Below are 26,809 nucleotides of genomic sequence, written 5' to 3'. Positions count from 1 at the left end.
TGATTATTAATTAATTATAATAATTAATTCTAAAATGCACTAGAAGCTAAAACAAATATATTTTAAATATATCAAGAGATTGTTATTTGTTAATATTATTTAAATCTTTTAAACTTTGATAGTTATATTTATCTAAGCTATAATAATCATGATAAATATATATATACTTTATTATGATGGAGAATAAAATTAGTTCTATCTTAACGTTCAATTAATCTTTAATAAAGATTATTAAAACATTATATAATTATTAAAAAATATTAAATAATTATAGGAGGTATTAATAAGTTTTATTTTATGGCAAAAAAATTCCCTTTATTATTATTTTTATCAAAATAATATCTTTTTCTAAAAAACATCAAAACAACTCTCAATGTATTTCTTATCTTGAAAATATTTCATATTATAATAAAATTATTTTAAATAATTAGGGACTCTCGCAAAGGAATGATTGGAGATTAGGGGGCTCCTAGTAAGAGGCCCGTTTAGACCGTTAAGGGAGCAGGTCCATTGGGATCCGAACCAATAAGGGATATGTTGGGACTGTTAAGGAGAGGCTCCCAGTGGTCCTTTGTTTGAGGAGTGGATTGTTATGATACAATCAAAATCCCACGTTGACAAAGGGATTCCAACATACCATTTATTAGGAGTCCCCAATCATTCCTTTGTGAGGGTCTCTACATGACACCACATAGACCCGTTTTGATACCATTATGATCCGATGAAATCCACATATATCTCCAAAACGGTATGATATTGTCCATTTATCAGTTTTTATGTCAACCAACGATCTGAAGCTCTCATGTGGGTACATTTTTGCGTTTTATATCTAATGGCTTCATTTCAACTACTTATGGGAGTGATGCTTTATATCTAAATAAATAGGAAAAATATTGTGAAAAAGAAGTAGAGAATGAGGTCACTTAATCATGTTTGCCATCAATGCCTAATCTTTGTCACCTTTGAGGATCAGTTTCGTCTGCATGACCTTTAATGGTGATTTCTAGACATGGTTCCTTATTCATATATATTTCTTATTTGTTAGCTCAATCAACAATTCGAAGTTGAAACAAGGGGTTTCTTTGATACATTTGGAAATAATCAATACAAGGAGCAAGTATGTTGCTCAGAATCCTTCAATTTAAGTTGACTTTGTTAATCTATTGTCCTAAGGGGACTACGTTTCTCAAGTCGGTAGATGTATCTCAAATTGAAACTACTTTGGATGAACTTGTTAATTTATTTGAGAGTATTGTTCAAGATGTTGGTCCTGGAAACATTGTGCATTTCTTATCAGATGGGCCATCTTGGTATAAAGCTGCAGGGAAGGTACTAACAGATAAATACAGAACCTTCTTTTGGAGCTCATGCACAAACCACTGCGTCGAACTAATGCTTAAACATTTAAGTGAAATGGATGAAGTGAATGTGAGAATGGCAAAGGCAAAGAAGATCTCCCAGTTTATTTATAATGATGAATGGCTCCTTAATTTGCTGAAGAAGATAACGAATGGCAGAGACATTATTCCCCTTCCATGACACAGTCACTTACAGATTTTTTAACTTTACAAAACATGTTTACTGTCAAGGACTCTCTTCAGCAGATGTTCACTTGCAGTGCTTGGGAGGAAACGTTGTTATCTAAGCAGAGACTGGGCATAGATGTCAAGGACATAGTGTTTGATTTGCAGTTCTGGTATTCATGTGGGAGAATCTTGAAGGTTTCTGAACCACTTGTGAGAGTTCTTTACATTGCAGAAAGTGGAGAAAGACCTTCTATGGGATATATATTTGATGCATTAGAAAAGGTAAAGCAAGATATCATTCTGGCATTTGAGAACCAAGAATCTGATTACTTTCCATACTTGGAAGTCATAAATCATATACGAGAAGAATTTCACAGCCCGTTGCATTCTGCCGCCTGCTATCTTAATCCTTCCATTTTCTATAACTCCAGATTTTCAATCACAAATGTCATTCAAAAAGGTTTGCTTGATTGTATTGAGACTTTAGAACCTTACCTAACAGGTCAAGACAATATCACAAAGCATAAATCCTTTTATGAAGATGCTGTTGGGGACTTCAGCTGGCCAATGGCTTTAAGGGGATGAGAATCACTATCACCAGGTAATTTTAAGATTCATTAGATTGATAAATGGAACATACATCTCTATGAAACTCCCCTGCACTAGTTTATGGCATGAACAAGCTTCTGCAAGATTTTAAGGCAGCCCATTAGTTTGTTTACCATACATGTCTCGACTATCAAAAAAATGAGTACTCAAATACTTCTATGTATTTATGTTTCTAATCTGATGGATGTGCATTGCCTAAAAATCTTTCTACAGCTACATGGTGGTCTATGTATGCATCTGATTACCCAGATATCCAGCGATTTGCTGTTAGGATCCTAAGCCAAACATGTAGCAATGTAGCATGACACATTCAAAAGGCACAGCTACACAAGTCAATGTATTTATCCAAGCAAGAATAGAATAGAGCATGCAAGGTCAAATGATCTTAGCTTTGTCCATCATAACTTGCGCCTTCGACAAAGGTTAGTTTTATAGTTGAATCTATGCTTCCTTGGTCTACTTTGTGCTGGAACAGAGCAAGCACAGCCTTTTTATAATCCAATGATGTTGTACATTAGGCTAACAGCACAAAGGCCTCATAGATGGTGAATATGACCAGCTATGCATCTCTGACTGCAGTGCCGGAGATTGGATTGATGATGCTGGAATGATTGAGGTGGAAGGCTTCAACTTGTTAGATGTTGTTCCTTCTGATGGATCCTTTGCTGCGATCGATAAGGTGGTCAATACAAGTGCCATGAACGCTGTTAATGATGACTGAGTCCAAATTGATTTGAAATATGCCATGGCAATTCTGAAAATGATCCAGGCACCAAAAATGCTATCCCAACATTGTTTCAACAAGCACTGCAATATACAGAGAGGCCTTATTTTGCCAACAGTCTTGTAAGAGTTCGTTTAAACAATGTTTTGGGTTACATGCCCACTGGAGAAGGTTGTATTCTTAGTGTCGTAGATCACTTCCCTGTATTAGAAATCGTAGAAGCATACTGTTTGTGGATAGATTGAAGGTGAAATTTTGGTTATGATCATTTCTTTGAATGCATTCTTCTGGTGTTTTGTGCACCCAAATGTGCTGCATTCCTGATGTTGAAGTACTCTAAGTTATATAATGAGTCATTTTTTAAAATCTTTTAATTTTGATAAATAAAAGTATCATTTTTTGATTCTTTGTATTTTAAAATAAATTATTTTATGGAGTTATGAACGTTTTAAATATGTAAAAAAAAGGAGTAGTGAAAGTAAAAAAGACGCATCTTATTTATTATTTTTTATAGGAATTCAGGGATCCACGAGCTGGACGGCCCGGCCTATTTATAGAGTTCAGAAAACTCGTCTTTATTATTGGATTTAACTAAAGCCGAATCACCGTCCGCGGGCCGAATCGGTCGGATTTAGGGTTTACCCTATTAATACGGAGGTTTTGGTTTCTGACTCCTCAATCGTCGCCGTCGTCGTCGTCGCCGCCGCCGCCGCCGGCGGTTCAACTCCCTCCTTTCTCTTCTCACTCCGTATTGTTTTTCTCTCTTTCTGCCTTTGTTTTTTTTCTCTGTCCGTGTTCTCCCCTCTGCTACGAATCCGAACCCGCGACAGAATATAACTGTCATCCCTTCGACCTGAGCCGTTTTCAAGGTAGGTACCTATCTTCTATCCTTTGTATTGGGTGCCTTCGCATGAAGCGTTAGTCATAGGCTAGTAAATGGTCGTTTTTTCCCCATCACTGTAGTAACAGGTGAAAATAGCGTGTTTGTTGTGCTGTGTTTGGGCTATGCTTTGGATGATTTGGTGGGATAAGATGGGCAGACATTGAGATCAGTGGTAAAGTAATTCATATATTTGTGAAGTGCGTTTGTGTGCATGGATTTCTGCTTGAAGGACTTATTGTGATGACAACTTCTATGGATTGGGCTAATGTTGGCTTTGGAGTGTGTGCTATGGTATGAGAATGGCTGTATGATCAATGTAGCTACTTTAGGTGCTATAAAAATGGAGAAGATTGAGTGGTGAACAAGGAGAGAGTTGGTTGTTAAATTGTAGGGTTGAGTTTCAGATCAGTCTAGAATGTTGACTACGTTTGCCTGACTGTGTGATCAAGGTTGGCTGCGGCAAGCTGACTCCTACCAAATCCTCACTTATTGTTCTTTCTATTTGGCTTGTCCTCTTGTATCTTCATTATTCTTATATGATACTGTATTTTTTTGGATGATTTGTATAATTGTGGCATCTTATGATGTGTGTTAATTTTTGCAGTCTCATATCCATTGTATCTTTTATCGTGTGGGTTGTGATTTTTAAACTTGTTATAAATATAAGTTTTAAATGATTGATTGTGCACGTGGGGTTTTGCAGCAGCTGCTGTGATGGGCAAGTCTAAGAAATCTTCCCAGGAAGCGGTGCGTCTACTCTCTTTTTCATTGTGTTTAATTATTTAGTTTCTACTCTTTTCATCATCCTATTCTTCTCTCTTTATTTCAAATGCAGGATGAGTTAAGTAAAGAAATCTCTAGAGATTCTACTGCAAATGGCTCCACAGAAGGAATCAATGAAAAAGATGACAGATTCCAACCTAGTGATCCTGTGGATTCATTGGAGGATGAGGTGTGGTATTGTTTTCCCACAAATGGTCATCTTTTGCTTTAAAATTTGGAGCTTATAATTGTTTTTGATATTCTTTGAAGTGCAGGGATCTCCTTATGACAGTGGAGAGGATGATCAGGATGCTAGTGACTACAAAAGCCATAGTAGTGCGGAGGAAGGCGACTCCTCTGAGGATGAGGTAGTCATTTACTTATTTTGTTAATTTTTTTCGTTGCTTCTTTAGGTGTATCTTCTGGAGATTTTCATTTTGTATATGTTTAGGTGCGGGGGTCTCCTTATGACAGCGGAGAGGATGATCAAGATGCTAGTGATTACAAAAGCCAGAATAGTGCGGTGGAAAGCGACTCCTCTGAAGATGAGGTAGTCATTTATTTATTTTGTTGAATTTTTTTGTTGCTTCTTTAGGTGCATCTTCTGTAGATTTTCATTTTGAATATTTTTAGGTGCCTTCAAGAAATACTGTTGGGGATGTTCCATTGGAGTGGTACAAAGAGGAGGAGCATATTGGGTATGATATTACTGGGAAAAAGATCAAGAAGCAGGCTAGGAAGGATAGGATTGAATCTTTTTTAGCTGGAGTTGATGATGCAAAAAATTGGTGAGCACTTAATGTTCTTTTTGGTTTTGGCATTCTCTGGTCATGTCAGTTAGAAAAACTATTATTCAACAACTGAATTCAGGAGGAAGATTTATGATGAATACAATGACGAGGAAGTGGAGTTGACGAAGGAGGAGGTTAAAATGATTCATAGAATGTTGAGGGGTAAGACGCCACATGCTGGAGTTGATCCATATGCGGTTTGTAATCACACACTTCCCATTGTTATTAGCAGATTATTTCCCTTGCCCATTATCACAGCTAACCTAACTTGTATTGGTGTAATATCTCATAATAAAACAGCCTTATGTTGATTGGTTTGAATGGGAGGACAAAGGGCACCCTCTTTCTAACGCACCAGAGCCTAAGAGGCGGTTCATTCCTTCAAAATGGGAACAGAAGAAGGTATATGCTTTTTTTGTTTAGTGCATCAGTGATATAATCTCATGTGCCTACTTGTATTGGAAATTCATGTTTCCTAATTTATTTTGTAGTTATTGCAAATTTCTTGATAACCAACTTTGATTCAGAATCTTAATTTAATTTTCTGGTCGTCTTAATTTATACTTCATGGTTGGGTAATATCTTGAATCGCATAGAAGCCTTAGCTAGAAAGAAGTTTCAAACTAACTAGGCTTTAAAAGACAAGAAAAAAGTTTATGCATTATGCTATCAGCCCAGTGCATAACATGAATAAGCTGTGCAAATGCCTATGTTCTTGTGCATGTTTGCCATGTTTTTCCATATGTTTTTTTATGATTATGTAACTAATTAACAAATAATGCATGGCTATTTTATATTTAATTAATCATCCTCAATGTCGATATCTGTGAGTAAAATTAGCCTTTCAATTGGCTAATTATATGATTAGGATACTGATAAGGAAAAAGGGTAATCATGTCGTCTATGTTATATATCAGGTTACTGTGTTCTCTTGTAAATTTCTGCAAAATGAGACTATTATCTAGTTTTATGCCTCGTTTATCACTTGTCAGATTTGAGCTAAAATTATTTTTTATTTGTAGTCTATGAAGTTCTATTTCAAGTTCACTTGTTGGCAATTGTCCTAATTCATGATATTGTAGTTTTGGCAAGTGACTTGCCTACCATAAGGGTTTTATCCAAGGCCCTCTAACTCAGATTTAGATGTGAGAGTAAACAAGTTTAGTGGCTTGTGTTTGTTCTTTATTGTAACAATTCTCGTATTCAGAGAGCTCTAGTATTCATTTTACCAATATTCTAGAGTGCAATTTACCATAATGGTTTTATCATAACACCTCTCAGTCGATTCTTGTTATATATAAATATGAAATAAGCTCAACAATGTGTGCATGGATCTTCCTTTCTTGAATTGAATAAGATTAGTTCTAGGTAGTTAGTTGGTAGCATGGGAGGACTTTAATCTTTGAGACTTGGAACTGGAGAAAGCTCTAACGGGAGAGTTTTGTCATATTACAATAAAAGTGTCTTGTACCAGGGTTTGTGATATTGAGTGCTTCACACTTGTTCCTTTGGAACAGTAAGTTTTTTGTGTTGGAGTAGATGTCATTTCAATTTGTTTAGACTGACGTAGTCTCCTTAATAACTACAAGGAACTGTCTGATACTTACAAAATATTGAGTGAGCCTACATAATAATTACAATTCCCCTTTTCACTGTTACTTGGGTTTTCTATACATTTCTTTGTTCCCTAGGTCTAAAGACATCTACGCGGGTTGTTTTTTTTCCCCAGAGTCTGGTGCTATAACCATCGAATACTTTTCTTAATTACTGTGCAAACATCATAATTTTTTTCATGCGCTTACCATTTTGGTATCAGGTTGTTCGATACATTAGAGCTATTCGAAAAGGGTTTATTAAGTTTGACAAACCAAAGGAGGAACCTCGTGTTTATTTGTTATGGGGTGATGATTCAACTGCAACTGAAAACAAGAGGCATGGTTTGAGTTATATTCCAGCACCCAAACCAAAACTGGCAGGTATCATGGTTAGCTCTACTATGAAAGAGCATTTGATTATTGTATAGTCCATGTTTTCTCAGAGCAGTTGTGTTGGAGGTTCATTTATGTTCAAAGTATTGTCAAACATAGAGTCCATCACATTCATAAGCTACATTTTGAAAGAATAACTTTTGATATTTGTAACATGACTTCTGTTTTGCCTTTTCACTTGCAGGTCATGAAGAATCATATAATCCTTCTGTAGAGTTCATTCCTACTCAGGAGGAGATCAACTCTTACCAGTTGATGTTTGAGGAAGACCGTCCTAAGTTTATTCCTAGAAGGTAATTATAGAGGTCTTGTCGCTTGTTATGTCATGTTCTGGCTGAGCCATAATGCTGAATTTGGTGTACACTTAACAGGTTCGAGTCGCTACGGAGTGTGCCAGCTTATGAGAACGCACTTAAAGAAAACTTTGACCGATGCCTTGACCTCTATTTATGTCCTAGAACCCGAAAAAAACGTGTATGTGGATCTTTTATCGCTAAAGAATCCATTTTTTTAATGTCTATGCACTTCTCCACGTACCTAAATAAGATGGAATGAGCAATGTTAATATTCCTAATGATTGTACTGCCCAATATATATAATAACTTTTCCTGAACCTCTTATTCTAAGAAAATGTTTTTTCTTTTTGCAGATTAACATAGATCCAGAAACTCTAAAGCCCAAGTTACCTAGTCGGAAAGATTTGAGGCCTTATCCCTCTACATGTTATCTTGAGTACATAGGGCATACAGGCCCTGTGAAGACAATATCAATTGATATATCAGGGCAGTGGATGGCATCTGGTTTGTCATAAAATACCTCTACTTTTTTTTGTTTGCTTTATTGTTAGTTCTTTTATTATTCATCTTTTCTTTTCGTTTCTCTCAATTGTATTAGAACTAATCACTTGCTGTGATGTTTGAAGGTTCATCCGATGGTACAGTCCGTGTTTGGGAGATTGAAACCAGTCGTTGTATTAAAGTTTGGGATGTTGGTGAAGCTGTCAATCATATAGCATGGAACCCATTACCAGAACTTCCTATTCTGTCAATTTCTGTGTGAGTTAGATGCTTTGAAAAAGAATTAGCCTTGATTGTTACAGGTTATTTCTCCTTTCTAACATATATTTACACATTGCTTTACAGAGGGTATGATGTGCTTATTTTAGATACTGGGTTGGCAAATGCAGAGAACCAGGCAAGGATCAAGGAGTTGCTTCATGTGGAGGAATCGCCATTAGAAGAGGATGAGGGTGAGTGTCTTTACTCATCATATCATTTAATTTATGTTCATATTATTTGACACTAGTTTTTGTGCTTTAGGAAATACCACTCCTGCGGTGAGATGGATTCGAGATGATAAATATGATGCCATCCGATTAAAGCATCTCAAGGTGAGCTATGTTCACTGTGTATTAATCTTGGATTTGTATCATCTTTCAGAATGGTGCATATGTATCTTTATGGTACTATTAATCATAGTTGGCAAAATTGGTCAATACCAATACATACCACCCAAGTTAGATTGGTGTCAGCAATGGCTTATCCAAACTTTTTTGTAAAATTGGCATATCATAAAAATTGAGGAGAGGTTAGGAAATACTAGAGATTCAAAGCTACAAATTAATTAAAATGTATTAGAAAATTGATAGAATCTGTTAAAATTTGATCAAATCAAAAGTCAAAATGGATAAGATTTTGTGTTAAAACTTGGTTAGGCTTTAGATGACTTGGCTAACTCGATCAATTTAGCCTTCCCTTTTGTCCCAATTTGATTCTTAGAGAACTTACATGGGAAGGAGAGTCTTCGTCACTCTCTTTAGCCTTATTGCATCATAAGATTCACAAAGTCAACAATCACCCATTCAACCTTGTCATCACTTGTTAAATTGAATGCTTTGCCCATCTTTCTTTTCTTTTGCTCTTGTTGTTCGAGCGAGCTTATTGTGGATTGAGAGAGGCTATTATAGAGTAAAAGAGAATACAATAATATTTTTTAATCAATAAGAATTCTTAAACTCTTCCTTTAAATATAAAAACCAATTTGAATCTAATTAGGAATTGACTAAATCCTGACATCGAATATATTAGTACTCTAGATTATTGAATAATTTATACATAAAAATATGATTTTATTATTGGCTATAATCTGCTTTTATTATTTATTAATTTTATTTTAATAAATGACATTATTTGTATATTGCTTTACTAATAATCAAATAAGTATAAATAAATATTCTTCTTAAGATTTTAGAATATTTGTTGTAATATAATAATTTTATTATATGTTTTCTCTCTTTTTTTTTACATCTACTCGGATTTCACCAATACTGCTGATCTGATTCAAAGATACTTAAAATTATTTAACTATTCAATCCCATTGCCGATTCTGATTTTGGCAACTATGCTATTGATTACCAATTTATGCACATGTCTAATTACATAATTCTTGTTGGACCTTAGTCTTAAGTCTTTGAATTAATTCATTTTACTTGGTAGAATATATGTCAATCCCTTTCTCTTATTCATTCTTTTGGCTTGCTTGCAGGCTGTGACAACAATTGATTGGCATCGGAAAGGAGACTATTTCACTACTGTGGTTCCTAGTGATATCCTAATTATGCATTTTACTTGGTTTTAGTTTATGTGATATTTTTTCTCTCTCAGTTTTCATTCTTTCTTTTTTCTCCAATGTACAGTCACAAATTGGAAAGTTTGGAATATATACAAAATTTATGACATTTGTACTTAGCCTTGGACATAGGTTGCTAAGCAAGTTCCTTAAAAAGTTTAGACAATCTCTCGGGTGCCATAAGAACAAGCTTGAAAATAAGCAGTAGAATATCACGTAGGTGGTTTAGCCATATAATGTTTGGAACAATGATGAACAGATAATTGTAGCCTATATGCATCAGAACCAAAATCCTGTACCAGCCCCATTTAAGAAACTGGTGTTGGACTGTAGATTCATTGTTGTGTGCTGGAAACTCAGGTTGTCTAAGGTTGCTAAGAGGCAAGTAACTCATATATTTGCCTTGGTCTATGTCTAGATATCATTTACAAATAATCCTACAGCCAGTGTTAATTGCTATTTACATTTTACTGTTTTATAAACCTCAAGTATCCCTTGACTTATACATTGCACGTGATACAAGAGCAATATTGATACACCAACTCTCCAAGAAGCATACACAAAATCCATTTAAGAAGTTGCATGGTCTTCCAGTCTCTGCGGTTTTTCATCCAACACGATCAATATTCTTCATATCAACCAAGACTCATGTCCGTGTTTATGATCTTTTGAAGCAAAAGCTTGTCAAGAAGCTTGAGACTGGTCTTCGTGAGGTTTCTTCCATTTCAATTCATCCAGGAGGTAATTTTCTTAATAGTATTTTCAGCAAAACTTCATGCCAAGGTGGAATTATGTAGAAATGCTTGAATCCATGAGTTATACATCTTATGCGACAAAATTTTATATATATAGGCGATAATGTCATTGTGGGCAGCAAGGAAGGAAAAATGTGCTGGTTTGATATGGACCTTTCATCCAAACCATATAGGACCTTGAAGTAAGCTCACTGTTTGTTTGGCTCTCTGTTATTTTTTCCCCTTCAATTCTGCAACTTATGGTAGACCTTTATATAGCTGAGTATATGCCAAGTTTCATAACTTGAACCCTATTGGTCTCACATCCAATTGATGATTCTCATTATATTTTAGATTTTCTTTAACTTTTCCCCCTTGTTTTCCATTTTTTTTCCGTATCGATGTACCTTATCATCTACTCTAGTCCCAGCTCTCTCTATGTATCTCATCACATTGTGTGCATTTTTTTACTTGCAAATCTACAGGACCCATCCGAAAGATATCACAAACGTCACATTTCACCGGTTGTACCCTCTCTTTGCCTCTAGTTCCGAAGACTGCACTGCTTATGTTTTCCACGGAATGGTGTATTCTGATCTTAATCAGAATCCTCTCATTGTCCCATTGGAAATTTTGCGTGGGCATAACAGTTCTAATGGCAGAGGTTGGTTGTGTTGCAGCTTTTGTTATTTTCCTTTTCCTTAATTTTCTTGTTCCCCGTCTTGATTAGGAAACTATTATCTTCCTAATTCACAAATAAAAGTTACAATTACATGCCGAGGCTTGAACTGAACATTGTGTCAACTTATTGATTGAACAGGTGTGCTCGATTGCAAATTCCATCCGAGGCAGCCATGGTTATTCACCGCTGGAGCAGATTCTGTCATTAAACTGTATTGCCACTAAAGATTGATAATTCTCCAGGAAACTCTGAAGAAACTCCAGGGGGTAAGATACTGACGAAGATAGTAAGTTCATGTTCTTTGCTGAAGTTGCAACCTATAGCATGAGGCCTTTAGGTTTGTTTTGCTGTCAGTTTTTATTTTACTTTTATTATTATTTTTTTTTGTGGAATCCAGCTATAAATTCTAAATTAGTTAATTTGTGATTTGTAAGAAAAAGGTCACTAAAGATGTGAGAGTATAAAACTATATCCTTTTGCGACGGCTTTTAGTTTACGGTTGTACATTAGAATTTATTTTTGTTTGCTGCACGATTTTCCGCACAAGAATGGAGAGTATTGATTAAAAAAGAGTCATTACTAACATCATAAATATAATTTTTATTTACATTATCTCGCCTTCTGTTCTGCGACTGTTATTTTTCTTTTTTTTTTTTTGTCTTTTCTGCTAGACAAAAGAGTTTGGATATTAGCCTTATTTTTCCTGGAGTGATTAGCTTAAGGGTCAGCAAGTTAAAACTAACATCTTCATATTCAATGAGATATGATGCCCTCGGGGTTATTGTGCAACTGTAATATGTTTTTTTAAGTTAATCAGGTGTTTACAGATCAATTGCACATTGTTATTAATTTTATTCAGGGCGAGTGGGAAGATAATTTTGGTAGCAGAGCAATGAACTTTTGCATTTTTCGATTTACTTTGGTGATATCAAATTAATTTCTTTTGGAAGATAATTTTGATTTCAGAGCAATGAACCATTTGTATTTTTTTGATTTAGTTTGATGATCGATGAGAATTTTCTCAAGGTTGGATTGACAATTTTCGTAAGATCTGACGGTAAATATTCAAAAAATTATATATATAATTCAATTTAACCTAAGGGAGGATCTCGCAATGTTCATAATGAAGGTTCTTTTACGGGTTTACTTGCAAAGTCTTTATAAACTGTCGGCTATTTAAGAAAGCCCATGTACCTTTTTGTTCCTCAAAATTAGGAACTTTCTATTACAGAAGATCAATTTGTTTCACTAGAAAAACTTTCACAAAGAAAAAAAAACCTTTCACAAAGGGCGTCAACACAGACGATCTTTATACTTTTTGAAATATTTTATAAAAAAAATACAATTTTTATATAATTGATCACTTGACTCATACTGATTGTTACTATGAAGATATGTGAGCTTCCAGTAGACAAAGATGGTAGCAAGTTTGGGACATATTCCCTTGCGTTTGTTGGGGTGAAATGGAATGGAATAAACTTATTCATCTAAGAAATAAATGATCCTATTTCATCAATTCCATAGTTTAAGAGGTGAAAATTATTATTTCACTTTTATCAAACATAACCCGTTTACCAAATCATCATTTTAAAAATAAAAATAATTAAATTAAGTCAAGCGGATCAAACATTCAACTTAGGCAATGAGAGATCGAATATCCTGAACAAATCAAACGCACCAAAAACATACCAAATTGATTAGAAAAAAAAAATAGACCAAATTGAAAGCATCAAAGTCACCATTTGAAATGCTTTAATGAGCTGAATTCCCGTAAGGCCGTATCCACTACACTTTTATATATGCTATAGGCAAGAAAAGTTTCAATGGCATCACATCTCTCTATATATTCTAATCTTCCAAGCGTATTCTTTTCCCCTAAATCAAGAGAAATGACATGGAGATTTCTTTAGGGAAATTGTCCATCTATAAGTGCACAACGGATCAATGCTATCTAAAAGATCGTTTACCACACAGAATTCGATATCGAGCAATTAAAGAGCTAAGAATATCAGATAGAATAAATGAAAGGGTTCGACCATAAGGCGGCAAGTGAAACACTAGCTGTACGCATTGCAAGTCAAAAAGGAGTGAGGTTCCACTTTCCTTCGCTTGTCATTTCTTAATGCAGAGGAGAAGAATAAAGGGACGAAAACGTAGGGCAGGAACGAAGAAAAGCAAAATGGAGGGGAAAAGGAGAGATACCAGAAAAGTGTACAAGTCCCCACCGATCTTTCCATCCTCTGGCCCGATAGAAAAGCGTGCTTTAGAACCACCTTGAACATCTAATGGGGGGAAAAGAATCGCATTAGCCAGTTAAACTGTGAACAAGATCCAATCAATAATTGAAAATGTCGGCCAAGAATCAACAAAACCAACTTAATTGATCTCCGTTTTTTCATTTTTCTTCAATTTGTATTCATTACATTGCTTGAACAATTAGGCAAATCCCAGCAGCTAATGCAGACTGGGCCATACCAAAGATACAAATAGAGAAGTTAAATGCAGGATTGTCTGTTCACTTTGCTTACCAACTTGTTGATAGAAAAGATGCACAAAGTGATCATAGAGGCAAAAGGCTAACTTGAGTTTGCTAAAAATAAAAAGAAGAGGGTCCCCTTCTTGTTTCTCACCCTTTAGAGTTTTGTGAAGAGGAAATAACAAGGGATGCAACCAACACAAATTCATAAGATGAAGGAAGAAGCCATCAAACCTTAATTAGTATGCCGAGCTCCGCCATCAATTTAGTCCGATTCAAAAGCCTCATTTTCAGCCTCTTGCATAATCCTGGGACTAAGCATATCATCTTGAAATATAAGATAGTTAAAACAGAAATTAGTCAAACCAAATGAAGGTGGTGAAACTTTACAATTCTTATTGAGCATTGTGTACATACAAGGTCTGCATGTTTTAATTTTATCACAGTACCATAACGATGCTAATAACTCAGATGCTTCACTTAAGCCATCTAAAAAAAGACTTCCTTGAACTCTAACTAGCACCGTATTGCCAGGCGACTAGATGGTTGTTTACAAATGAAGAGGAAGAGATGGATCAGCTTTAGCCATTTACTCTCATCAATCACTGCAAACAATAAGGAAACAAAGAAACAGTCAGATTCAAAGAAAACAGCCAAGCCAAGCCAACCCTTTTCAAGGCAGAACCACTATTGGAAACAAAATGAAACTAAAAAGGCATAATGATCATAGTTTCACAATTATGAACAATCAAGGTCTTTTTCTTTCAACTTCCACAATCAAGGTATAATGATCATAGTTTCATAATTATGAAAAAATCACTCCCGCAGAGAAGTAAAATTTTTCTGATATTTTTAACTCAATCAGACATCTTAGCAAAGTGAAGTACAAGTAGTCTAAGACTAAGTGGGCCAAACTCATAAAACACATTTCATAATCCCTGTCAAACTGTTCGTTAAAGTTTCACGTCAACATAAGTGGTCTGGAGTATTTCTTTTTTCTCTTTTGGTGGCTATTACTTCAAAATGCAGCTAACTTCGCTTTCAGCAACATAGCTTGTTATTATCTTCATACAAAGGGCCAAAACAAACAGAGAAAGTAATGAAAAAAATATATATAATAAAATGACTGCGTCATATTCAAGTATTTGTTTGATACGAACTAATATTGCAGATTTATACACCAGTTCCATCTCCAAATCATATGAGGTTTAGCAATTTATCAAACCTAGCCTGCATCCCTCATTAAAAATAGCTTCTTTTACGAAACCATCACTATATTGATCAAGATGATTCGTGAACATATCCTTACCTCATACACTTGCTTCTCCACCAAAACCTTTGGCAACTGGCTGCAACTAAGAATAGAACACTCAATCTCGAAATATGACACTATCACTGAGTTTGAGCAGTGGTTGAAGGCAGTGTGGCGAGAATTTCCGTGCGAAGAGGTATGAGTAAGTGGAATTTGACTTCCTCAGCAACTTAATTAGATGCCCGGATATCTCCGGCGGCTGGTAGGTGTGTGGGTGACCTCCGACACTATCTGTCCAGTTCACTCTGGTTAGTGTGTAACGAGTGCATCCCTCGGGATCCTGCATATCAAGAAGGGTAGGGAAGTAGTGCTCCTCAGGGTAACAAGAATCTTCTCTTGATTTGAGACAAGGCATCTTAAACTTCTTCCACAGCCGACGGTCGCGCACGATCATCAAGGCGTGCCGCCTTGCCAGGATAAAGAACTGCGAGCCAACACGGAACTGGTCGAACGACACTTCCGGGAGCATCACGTCATCTCCGCGAGCGGCGTAGCGGTCCCGCAGCCCCGGTTCACCTGAAAGGATCTCGATAAAGCTCCGATGTCGGCGACGAAGCACGCCTTCAGCGTGGGCAGGCTTCAAAGTACCAGGGTCCGAGAGAAGGGCACGGTAGGTGAAGCGGAAGGAATGGAGAGGGATGCAATGCTGGGAGATGAGAGCGAAGAAGGCGTTATCCGGGTCGTCGACCAGAGCCGCCGCAAGGAGGCGGCGCGCCGCAGAGATAAGCGTCGGCGATCCTCGCTGCGTCGCTTTGGCCGGGATGAATCGGCCGCCGAAAGAGGGCGTCGGCGTGAGCAGAAAGCGGGCAGAAGGGTCGGCGTGGACGTACACGTTAAACAGACGCTCGTGCCCGCGGAAGAATCGCTCCCAGAGAGGCGCGAAGGAGAGATCAGAGTTCGTGAGGAACATGAACGCGATCTTGGGCGGCGAGGCAGCGCGTCGTCGCAGCCCGCCGCCGCCCCCGCCACCTTCAGCGGATGCAAGAGTGGCGCGACGGAAGAGCGCCAGGTCATCTATCTCGTCGCGGTCCGGGATGCTCGGTAGCGTCTTCGGCGGCAAAATCCGCGGGGCCAAAACGAAGAGCACCGGCACCGAAACCAACAGAAAGAATGAAACCAGAAATGGCGACGACGGAATCATCCTCCGCTCACGGCCCTGCTCCCAAATCCGGCACAAAACCCTCATCATCATAAGCAGCAAGCCACTGCCCCAAAGACCAATCCTCTAGGGTTCTAAGCAAACATCCAGAACCCAGGATCCAGATCCTCCACCAAATTGCGAATGCAAGGTATCGATCGGTCACTCCCACTCCCAATTTCTCAGTCTCAGGACCAAATCCGGAGCTCGCCGCTCATGGACGGATCAAACACCGAGATTCGGTGGGCGGAAGCGGGGAAGGAGAAAAGCGGATGGAACGAAGAAGAGTGGACGGATTTGGGTTTGCTTGTCTCCTTCTGCATCTCTCATCAATTTACCAGTTTACTCCTCTCATTTTCCGAAACTGACTTTATAATCCAAGAAAGAAAACTTGGTACCGTTCCCACATGTTTACCGACATCTCGTGAATTGTTAACCCGCAACGACATTGGTTAAAATAATACAACGTCGTCGGGCCCCACGTCAGCTGACGAAAAGGTAGGTGAACAATAAATGGCTCGACGGGCTCGACAATTAGTACTTTAGATTTAAATGCCTGGGAACACGATCGGCAAACGGAAGCACGAAATCCACTACTTTAGACCGTTGGATTCAAGATCGAACGGTGCGCAAGTGGCCCCGCTGATTTTTATAATTATTTGAAGAGACACCTGGCGGAAGATCGGGAGTTGGGCCTGACGTCACATCACATCCGACACCGCACAATTAATAACTGGATAAATGGCATGTTTAATAAAAAAATATTTATTTATTTATTTTTATCAAAAAGGCGTTTATTATCTTTTAGCTATATTAACTTAAATTTGATCATTTTATCTCGATTGAAAATTCTTTAATAAAATATTTTTTAGTTTTCAATTTAAAGATAATGAAAGAGTAATTATCGTGCAGATCACTGTCTCCCTTTAAGCTGTTCCTGCAATAATCTGTAAAGAAAAGATGTGAATGATTAGTGATCCTTTTAAATAAAGGTGGTAATAATGGAGCACAAGAGGGTTTCTTTGAGGAAGTGTCTAATTAACGAAATTGTTTGATTGGTAATAATGCAAATAAAAGAAATTAATACAAATTTTGCAGACATTAAGAAATTAGCGGATTAGTTTTGCTTAATTAATATTAATAAAAGATGTTTTCAACGATAATTACGTACTTCGGCTTCATTAACGGACGTCGATTTCCATCGTCTGACGGCGTGACCGTTATAGTTATCGTTTCCGTGCGTAACTGTTAGTGCCGGTCGTCGTCTACCTGCGACGGGCTCCGCCCGAATCCGACGTTGTGAAACAGAGGCCACATCTCCTTTTCCACCTCTGTGATCTCATCCGCCGGCGTCGTCTCCATTGCCTCCTCTGGTGCGATCGCCGCCGCGCCCTCCGATACGCCCTCGCCGGACCTCGCGCTGCGCTTCCTGGCCCGATCCTTCCGCTTCGCCCGCGCCTTACGCACCATGCGGCAGAGCGCCGCCGGGACCCGCACCGACGCCGTCAGCAGGATGTCCAGCAGCACGGCGGGGCCGCAGCAGCACACGGCGGCGCAGTCCGCCGCCGCGTTACCGGCCACCTCGCCGCACCGAAGCCTCGAATTACGCCGCTTCGTGATCGTGGTCCGCCGCTCCGCGGCCTCCGTGAGCTCTGCCTCCGTTTCCACAGGCGGCGTCGAAGGCGGCAGAGGCGGCGACGGGCTGCGCCGCGTCTTGTCGCGCCCCATCGCGCGCTTCTCCTCGGCCTCTTCTTTTTCTTTCTTTAAAGAAATCTCGATCGACCTCTGGAATCGGTATCGGAAGGGAAGAACGCGCGGAGAAGGTGGCGGTCACAGCGAGGTAATCGCCGATTTGACCGGTTCCGAGGAGCCGAGGGGAATTTGATTAATTAGAAAACGCAACGGCTAATTAATAATTATCATCCTCATTTAATCATGTTAAATTCATTAATCTGCATAAAAAATTCAGCGGGATGATGATCGTTTCAGTTTGACTTGTGCAGAAAGCACCAATCATCTTCGATCACCAAAATCTACTCCACGAACTCCATTTTTAAATCTCTCCCTGTCCTTCTCAACGGCATTTGGTCTGGAGTAGCTGTTGCTTCTTCATGAAGAGTCGTGCCACGGCCGACGGTCGGCCCTCAAATGGCGGCGCTGCTGATGGGAATCCCTCCCTGCGTTGACTTCACAACATATTTGTTTAATTTTGGAAGTTGAATCATAATAAAGCGCCCGATCCAACTACCATTTTTGGCTTCGTCAAATCTCGAACCGGCCATGACGCCTCCTCCTCCGAGGCCGGAGGTCGACGACGACTCGCGCAAGATCCACAAGAGCAGGAAGCGGAAGCCGCCGGTAGTCATCTACATGGTCTCGCCCGAGGTCATCCACGTGGAGGCTAGCGAGTTCATGGCCCTGGTGCAGCGCCTCACCGGCCCCCGGGCCGCCGCCGGCGACGGCCCGTCCGCCAGCGTCAGCCGCCACCAGGTGGTGCCAGTAAGGGTCAAAGCGGCGAGGGCGCTGACCCGGAAGCCTCCGACGGCTGCGCAGACGCCGGTCACCTCTTCCGGCGCCTCCGAAACGCTCTTCTTCCACGACTTGAGTCCGCCGTCGACGTACGTGGTGCGGAAGGATGAGCAGATGGCGACGCCGCATGGTTGGTTGCTACACGGGGAGTCCTCGCCGTGAACCGGCAGTCGGACCGGCGGAGGGCCATTGATCAACATTGAGATTTCTAGTTTCTGTTCAATTAATTATCCTGTTATTAATTTCCTTTGACTAGTTTGTGAATCTGCCAGCGGTTTCATTTTGCATGTAAACATTCAAATCAAATGATCGAAATACTTTCCATGTTGTGAATCTTCGACACAAACATCGACATAAGAATTCACCTTGTTAAGCTTCCACTCGATGAGCAGACAGTCACTATGTTTTCCAGGTACTTCTCCACGTTGTCGAGTCCACAAAGCTCCTTCACCACCGGCATGATCGCGGGTACCTCCAACTTAAAGAATGAGGGGGATCCATCAGGTTTGTCGATAGCAAGGAACTCGAGTCGAGCAGCCTTTATCGCCTCGCTGGTTGCAGAATGAACTGAAGCAGCAAGAAGTAAAGGTGGCTCCCCAGAAGCTGCATAAAATTAAGAAACTACAGATCTGAGAATCATAAAGAGGCTTGCAAGTTGATCCACCATTTCATAAACAAATATATGATAGACGACTACTGCAATTGGTGAAAAGGGCAAGAGTTGTACCTTTGGAGGAGAGAACACGCTTCTCATGAAATCCACTTTTCAACACTTTGATATTGAACTCCTTGGGAACGATGTCAAGGCTCGGGATCTTGTATGTCCAAGTACCGTCTGAAACTGCTAGTCCATCGCCATTCACAACGTACTCCTCGCACATAAAGAAACCAATTCCTTGAACAAAGGCACCTTCAATCTGCACAGGGGAGTTCTCAAATGAATGCTGATTGCAGAAACTGATGAAAACTCTAACAACGAGGAGATGAAGTGAAACTTTTATCTATGGGTCTACCGGACCTGTCCCAAATCCACTGCAGGGTTTAAACTCTGCCCGCAATCATAAATGAGGTCTGTCCTCATAATTGTAGTAGCTCCAGTAAGAACATCGATCTCCACCTGAAGTGCAAAGTATTTTAAATCCGTGTGTAAAGATAATAAAAGAAGCATTGAAGAGGAACACAATGGTGTTATAGAATGATACAAGATGTGGATTATGGCAGCGTATATTATTGAGTTACCTCACTCATGGCAGCTCCATAGTTAAGATAAATACCAGAAGTGCGTTCAGGAACCCAGTAAGCATGCGCTGACAAGTTAACAGATTGCCTAGTAGCCTGCAGATAAAGGAGAGGAGGTAAATCACATGATATGAAGATGAAAGAATGAACTTGATGCAATTTATTCTAAGAATAATGAGATATTGAAACATAAAATCCATAAAAGAAACATATGAACTTCCAAGTTTAGTTTAAGGAATTCTATTTGAATAACAAAGAAAACATTCGAGTATAAGATGGAATTTTGTATCTACATCTTTAGTTTGAAAACTTTCAAATCTACCTTTGTAGATGAATCTTATCCCACCATTGAACTTAATGCAAGGTTGTATCTCTAGTGATGCCCATAGTTTAAAATGTTCAGTCCAACAAAATTGATTTTTTTCTTCGAGACATTAGTTTGAAATGACTCACCTGGACAATCAGATTATCCCATGAAACTGAACCCATTTGTGCTTCTAAATGTTCCTTAACAGGCTTCAGTCTGTCAGCTAGAATTTTGCAGGACTCACGAACTGCTGCGCAGCTTGATTCTGATGTGGTACTCCCAGAAGTTATGCCTCCTTGAATTAAACTCAGTGTATCTGCCTGAACGACCCTCGCTTTATCCAAAAGATTTTGGCTTCCATCATCCCATAATTGTCCAAGGGCAAATGCCGCCATTTGCTTAACCTTTGTCCACAGTCCCTGACCTAATTCAATCCCTCCAACTTCAATGACGATTGATCCATCACCAAGAATAGATACTTTCCCTGGTGTTGGCATTTGTGTAACTTGGTATATAACTGGCACCCAGGAAATTCCTCGTTTTCTCCATTTATTGAAGCCATTGAAACGCTGAACCGTTTCAAGTCGTTCAGAATATCTTGCAGATGAAGTCAAATCATCAACTATGGAAGGCAGAGTATATTCCGGCACATCACCGGCACTGACTGGATAAAATAGCTTGAGACTGTCGTACGTGTGGAGATTTTTCATTTTAACAGAATGAATATCCTTGGAGAGGAAGGATGCTACATCTTGGATAATGGCTTCGGCTATATACGATCCCTGTACTTCTCCTGGTCCTCGCATGGCTGATTTGGTTGAGATGTTAGTCTTGCAAAGCTTGATATCAAAAGAAAGAGCACTCCAATTGTACTTCTTTAATGCTGTTACAGTGTTAAGTGGAATGATTGGACTAAGATCACTTGTTATGCCTGCATTGATTAGTATATCTACGTGCAAGGCTGTAATTTTTCCATCAGACTTGAAACCAACATCGTAGTTTATCTTCATAGGATGTCGGCCACCCATCATCACTATGTCTGTCTGGCGGTCAAGATACATCTTAACAGGGCGCCGCAATTTGAATGCTGCAAGAGCACATGCAGTTGCAACCTGAAGATTAGGAAGGAAAGTAATCTTTAGCCATGAGAAGGATTGATGGAGTATAATAAAACACACAAAAAGTGTTGGCGAATTCAAATGCTCACCGGCACTGACCGTAGAGCTTTCCCACCAAAACCTCCCCCAACTCTTCTTGTAATTACACGGACGTTGTGAAATGGTATGCCAAGGCATTTGGCAATGGTCTTTTGTGCCACCTCAGGACACTGGCTTGAACTGTACACCAGAATACAGTTATCTTCCTCTGGTATGGCAAGAACTGATTGTGTTTCCATGTAGAAGTAATACTGAGAACTAAGTTTCACCTGCAAACCATTGTCACATTTGAGTGAGTTAAATTTCCACAAACTCTTTCATGACTCGAGAGATTGTCATATTTGACAGTAAGACATTTATCAGTAGGTAGTCAAATGACTCTAATGAATGCCTAAGTATCCTGGAAGACCTATGATTGCCATTGCATTATGGAGATCAGATTCAGATCAGCAAGATAAAAATAAATGAAAGTTACCTCAGCTGCATGAATCTTCTGATCAGCTTCTGCCATGCCTTTGGAGAAATCTCCAACCTTCTGAGGACGAAAAAAGGGAGGAATTTCAAAAAAACTAGATCTTTTAACAGCATCTTCAACTGATAAAATGGGAGGTTCCAGGTTCTCAGTGCTATACTTCACTCTTGCTTGTTTGGCTGCCATATTAGCAAGTTTCTGTGTTTCTGCAATCTAATAAACAGCTAACTCTTAGCAGTAGTTCATCAGTAGGTACAGAAACACACCTCCCAATTTTAATATCAAAACAATATTATTTCCTAAAAAGAAAAAAGATTTTGCAGAATCTAGCAAACGAAAAACCATATATGATAAAAAAAATCTCTACACAAGAAGAGTAGCAATGTACCACAATGCCAAGTGCCTGACCAGCACACTCTGTCAGAGAGTTGGCAAATAAAACTTCTGTTAAATTCAGAACATCGAGTCCAATGTTTTGGCCTCCTTTTGGAATATCCCCGGCACCGATATATGCAATGACTTTCGGTGATGAGGGCGTAGAGTTAAATTGGACTCCTTTTATGTGAGCCAAAGCCCTTGTGCTGTATACAAATGCTCCATACAGACAATCTTTTGGAGAAGGAATATCGTCCACATATCTTGCTTCACCTGATCACATAGCCCAAGTGAATGAGACAATGGAATGAAAAACATTTAATTGGTGATTTTTAGAACCAAGATATGATGATCTATACTTAGATTGAGCATGCTTCTTACTGTAAAAACAAATAGTCAATAAATGAGAGAAACATCTACAGACTCTAATTGCTGATAGATTCTTAGAACACAGACCAAGACAGTGATTGTTTTCAAATGATCATAATTTTCATCAACAAGCCATGTAAGTTGCAACTATTTGGGGCTGGCTACATGAATCTTATCCCTCCACTCAACTCTATGCAAGATCCAGATCTTAGTAATCTAATATTTCTGACAGATTGTGATGTAATTAATATAGATACCACAATTAACAAATAGAAGATATATGGAAGAAAGGATCAAACCCCAAACCTACTAAATATACAGTATATCGATAAAGAAAACAGTTACATGAATATACCAGAAGCTTGAATTTCAGCTCCAACTTTCTTGATAGGCTCACCAACAGGATAGTAGTCCTTGCTAAATTGGATTGACTGCCTTGAAGATAAGATGTCATCAAGGCTACTGGTTAGTGTACAGTTTGATTCCCTATGAACTAATGTATCAGCATTTCCAATGATTTTGCCATTAGGATGTCCAGTGAGTTCAAAAACACCAGAAGTATCAACATGCAAATTTTTCTCAGGCACATGCAACTCTTTAGTCAATGGTCCTAGAAATTTGAACAGGAAACCAACTGCCAGACTTGATCTATAGTTTGAATGAGGAATGTCTTCTTTTGGTATAATTGTTTTCCGAAGTATTTTTGTAGCTTCAAGTAAAATTGAGGCAGTGAGAACTTTACCAATCAGAAAGTTCTCAACTTCCCTTGCCCTGATAGCATGTTCACCACCATAAGCACCGTAAGCCAAGTTTAGATCAAGTATAACAGAATCCCCAGAGTTCTTATCCATGCTAACATTAGCCAAGAAAGCTGAGTTCAGATAAGAAACAGCATTCCCAAGAGGACGCGGAGCTGCTCGGTATGTCTCAAACAGGATGCTGGGCTCACTCGTAGATGCAGAAATAGTGTGCTGATTTGCTTCAGAACATGACTCCATTGTGGAACTCCAACAAGGAATATGTATGCTTAAAAGTATGCTTCTGTCATCACATGGAGGTCCTTGTAAAAATTCCTCCAGGGAAAGAGTAAGCCTTTTCGAAGGCATCTGAAGACACACAGTAGATCCAGTTGCAAGAAGTATTGTAGCAACATCTGAAGCAAATTGATTTCTTTGTGCCATAATAAGGTTGCCACCCAAGCTTGCCATATTTCTAACAAATGGCGTAGCCACCTTATCCATATGTTCAGCAATCTTAGCGAAGATTAAACTTTCTTTGGATTGGAACATTCTTTCTTTTCCCTTATTCAGCTCTCCAATGGCCCTGGAAATTGGTACAGCAGCTCCAAACACAATTCCGCTGTCACCCCTCTTGATCATGGAGAGTTCTGGTATCCCTTTGAGATCAATATACCTATCATACAGCTCTTTTTCCTTGTAAACACCAGACCCTGTGTTACCGACGACCAATTTCACTCGGCTTTCATCAAATTCGTTGGAATTCAAAAGCTTATAGAGTTCTTCAATGCCAGAAGGTCGATACCAATGGCACTCTGGAAAGCTGACATCCTTTGAATTCTCCAAACTACCCAGTAAAGATTTGATCTCAGATTTCAAAAAATCAGGAAATGTGGAGATTGCACTTCTGCAGTAACGAGGCAGTCTATTGATGTCGGCGTCTTCTACCCCTTTCTTCCAGAATGTGTTTAGACCCAAATCCTCTAAATCCACATCAACCGCAAAGCTCTTGCAAGCGTCTGCAATGGGTCGATAGCCCGTGCATCGGCAAAGATTGCCTGCGACAGCCTTCTCGGCTTCGGATTTTCTAATCTTCGAAAACCCATCCGGAGGTTCAGGCCTGCTGCTCTTGTCGGCGTTGGTGAGGGCCGCAAAGAGCGACATGCACATGCCAGGAGTGCAGAAGCCGCACTGGGACGCATGGAAGCCTGCAAACCTCTGCTGAATCGAATGGAAGCCATCCTTGCTGTTCCCAAGTCCCTCCGAGGTGGTAACCGAGCAGAAATTGATGCTGCAGAGAAGCGTCAAGCACGAGCTGACACTGAATTCTTCGACTTGATCGCTAACTGGATCATATGTAGAGAGAATAACAACGCAAGCTCCGCACCCACCTATTCCACGGGATTACAGAGTCATAATGAAGTGCGAACTTTTATGGCGCTAATTAACTTATCGTGAAAGGAGAACAAGGGAGAATCTCATCTCACCCTCGCCGCACCCAAGCTTGGCCCCTGTGAACGGAGTCTGCGTCCTCAAGAACTCCAGTAAGGTGGTCGAGGGATGGACCTTGGCGACCTCGAAGCGCTTTCCGTTGATGGCGAACAGCAGCTTCGGTTCCATCTGCAACTGCTCCAGCAACCTCAGCCTAGTAAACACAGGATAAACTCATAAACAGAGAGGGAGGTACGGCGGGCTGTGAGCGGACGCAGGTGTACGGTCACTAATTTTTTAAAAATATCTTTAATATTTTTTGTTTGTGACGAAATATTTGAATAACTATTCTAATTATTAAATCTATTTAAAAATAAAATAAACTTTATTGTATATAAACTTTATTGTGATGAAATATTTGTCTCCGTCAGTTGCTCCCTTTGTGATTATGTGGATGTCGCCTCGAGAAGCGTTGTTGTGATTATCCTCTTTAACACTTTCGAGGTCGGCCACTCGAGGCCCTCAAGTGGTTCCAGTCCGAGTGGGAGGGACAGACCGTCGAGGGGAACGGTCTCGCCTATGAGCATGCTGAGGCGAGGGAGGAGACTGCCCCCGAGTGGTCCGCCCGATTGGGGATCTTTGAGGTCTCGGCATAAGAGATGATTTCCGAGAGCGCTGTTTGGCAATTTGGCAGAGTTCTCGAGCGTATTGGTGACACTCATTAGTGGCATGGCTCTGGGATTGATGGTAGGCGCAGAAATGCGGCAACCATCGTGGAGCCCCAGTGGATTGATCGGGTCGAGTGTCCACTGCCTGAATGACGCGATGGCTGGACTTGGGAGGAGCCGCAGGAGCTTCGGAGTCGGGCCTTTGAAGAGGCTACGGGAGGGGCCTCCGATCTGCTCGGTTGACTGTTGGAGGATTGCGACTGGGTAAAGGATGCGGATGGGAATCAACATCCTTGCGCCAAGCCGATTGAGCTTCTTCGACATGGATGTACTTGACCGCCCGACTCAACAGTATATCGAAGTTCTCGGGGGGTCTTTTTTAATTAGTGATCTGAAGAGGTCACCCTCGATTAGCCCTTGAGAGAAAACGCTTACCTGGACCTCGGAGGTCGCCGAGGGCACTTCCTGTGCCACTTGGTTGAAACGGTGCACATACTCCTTTAGGGATTCGTGGGACTTATGTCTAACAGTAAAAAGATCCATTGAAGTCTTTCGATACGTTCTGCTGGTGGCGAAGTGCCTCAGGAAAGAGCTCTTGAAGTCGGTGAAGGAGCATATGGAAGAAGGAGGGAGTCGGTTGAGCCACCGCAGAGCCGACCCGGCTAAGGTTGTCAAGAAAACTCGGCATTTGATGACATCCGTATACTAATGCAGTAAGGCGGCGTTCTCAAACCGTCCCAGATGATCCTCCGGGTCAGTGGCCCCTATGTAGTCGGGGAACTGAGGGGCTATGAAGTGCCGGGGCAACTCTCTTCTAGTATTCTTCGGACGAAAGGTGAGATGTTGAGCCCGCTACCTTCTCCTGACCAGGGACCTTTACCCCTGGCAGGATCCCAGTGAGGAGTTTGCTCGGCTGCAGACTCCATAGAAGCACCATAGTAGTCGACTTTTTACAAGGGTCTCATGGAGGGGGCTCGTGGGACCTCGGTCGGCATCTGCAGTCGACGAGCAAGGATCGGGGGAACTTCAGCAGATTGAGTCGGGATCCTTGAGGGGGGAGCGGGAGCGGCGGACAGGTTCCGGGAAATAGCCAGGACTGCCGCTGCTACCACCTGGCCGAACTCTTCCGGTGTCATAGTGATGAGAGGAGGTCGATGAGAATCATCCATCGGCATGTCTCAAATTCGGACTCTTCAACCTTCCCACAGACGATTCCAAAATATATTTCGGTTGAGATCTGCTCTTGGACGCGTCACCGGCTCCTCGACACCA

At 40.1% G+C, this 26,809-nt stretch overlaps 5 protein-coding genes across 5 annotated transcripts; 2 read left to right on the top strand and 3 right to left on the bottom strand.

The window, feature by feature from the left end:
• Positions 1 to 3,698: 3,698 nt before the first annotated feature.
• LOC141834704 (ribosome biogenesis protein BOP1 homolog) lies at positions 3,699 to 11,818 on the top strand. Its single transcript, XM_074722041.1, has 20 exons — positions 3,699 to 3,728; positions 4,449 to 4,489; positions 4,578 to 4,694; positions 4,780 to 4,872; positions 4,956 to 5,054; positions 5,138 to 5,292; positions 5,375 to 5,492; positions 5,596 to 5,697; positions 7,112 to 7,271; positions 7,468 to 7,576; positions 7,655 to 7,757; positions 7,933 to 8,083; positions 8,206 to 8,338; positions 8,426 to 8,532; positions 8,603 to 8,673; positions 9,828 to 9,888; positions 10,425 to 10,652; positions 10,764 to 10,848; positions 11,131 to 11,309; positions 11,466 to 11,818. Exons 2-20 carry the CDS (start codon positions 4,457 to 4,459, stop codon positions 11,549 to 11,551), a joined length of 2,190 nt encoding a protein of 729 aa, XP_074578142.1. The 5' UTR covers positions 3,699 to 3,728; positions 4,449 to 4,456; the 3' UTR covers positions 11,552 to 11,818.
• Positions 11,819 to 14,187: 2,369 nt separating this feature from the next.
• On the bottom strand, positions 14,188 to 16,578 carry LOC141834916 (glycosyltransferase BC10-like). The gene is made up of 2 exons (XM_074722308.1): positions 15,113 to 16,578; positions 14,188 to 14,408 (listed from the first exon to the last, which is right to left on the bottom strand). The coding sequence occupies exon 1, from the start codon at positions 16,305 to 16,307 to the stop codon at positions 15,174 to 15,176; it is 1,134 nt and encodes a 377-aa protein (XP_074578409.1). The 5' UTR covers positions 16,308 to 16,578; the 3' UTR covers positions 14,188 to 14,408; positions 15,113 to 15,173.
• Positions 16,579 to 17,501: 923 nt separating this feature from the next.
• Positions 17,502 to 17,981, bottom strand: LOC141834455 (uncharacterized). The gene has a single exon (XM_074721789.1). The coding sequence runs from the start codon at positions 17,979 to 17,981 to the stop codon at positions 17,502 to 17,504; it is 480 nt and encodes a 159-aa protein (XP_074577890.1).
• Positions 17,982 to 18,038: 57 nt separating this feature from the next.
• On the top strand, positions 18,039 to 19,051 carry LOC141834679 (uncharacterized). Its single transcript, XM_074722014.1, has 2 exons — positions 18,039 to 18,093; positions 18,257 to 19,051. The coding sequence occupies exon 2, from the start codon at positions 18,534 to 18,536 to the stop codon at positions 18,942 to 18,944; it is 411 nt and encodes a 136-aa protein (XP_074578115.1). The 5' UTR covers positions 18,039 to 18,093; positions 18,257 to 18,533; the 3' UTR covers positions 18,945 to 19,051.
• Positions 19,001 to 25,067, bottom strand: LOC141834678 (indole-3-acetaldehyde oxidase-like). Its single transcript, XM_074722013.1, has 10 exons — positions 24,926 to 25,067; positions 23,057 to 24,829; positions 22,346 to 22,605; positions 21,961 to 22,170; positions 21,536 to 21,754; positions 20,475 to 21,440; positions 20,022 to 20,117; positions 19,801 to 19,899; positions 19,510 to 19,699; positions 19,001 to 19,385 (listed from the first exon to the last, which is right to left on the bottom strand). Exons 1-10 carry the CDS (start codon positions 25,056 to 25,058, stop codon positions 19,144 to 19,146), a joined length of 4,188 nt encoding a protein of 1,395 aa, XP_074578114.1. The 5' UTR covers positions 25,059 to 25,067; the 3' UTR covers positions 19,001 to 19,143.
• Positions 25,068 to 26,809: the final 1,742 nt, after the last annotated feature.

This window comes from Curcuma longa, chromosome 9, assembly GCF_044706935.1.
Source record: "Curcuma longa cultivar G26 ecotype Majalengka, Jawa Barat chromosome 9, ITB_CL_G26_1.1, whole genome shotgun sequence".
Taxonomy (NCBI): domain Eukaryota; kingdom Viridiplantae; phylum Streptophyta; class Magnoliopsida; order Zingiberales; family Zingiberaceae; genus Curcuma; species Curcuma longa.
The sequence above is the reverse complement of the archived record's forward strand: the minus strand, read 5'-3'. Positions and strand labels throughout refer to the sequence as shown.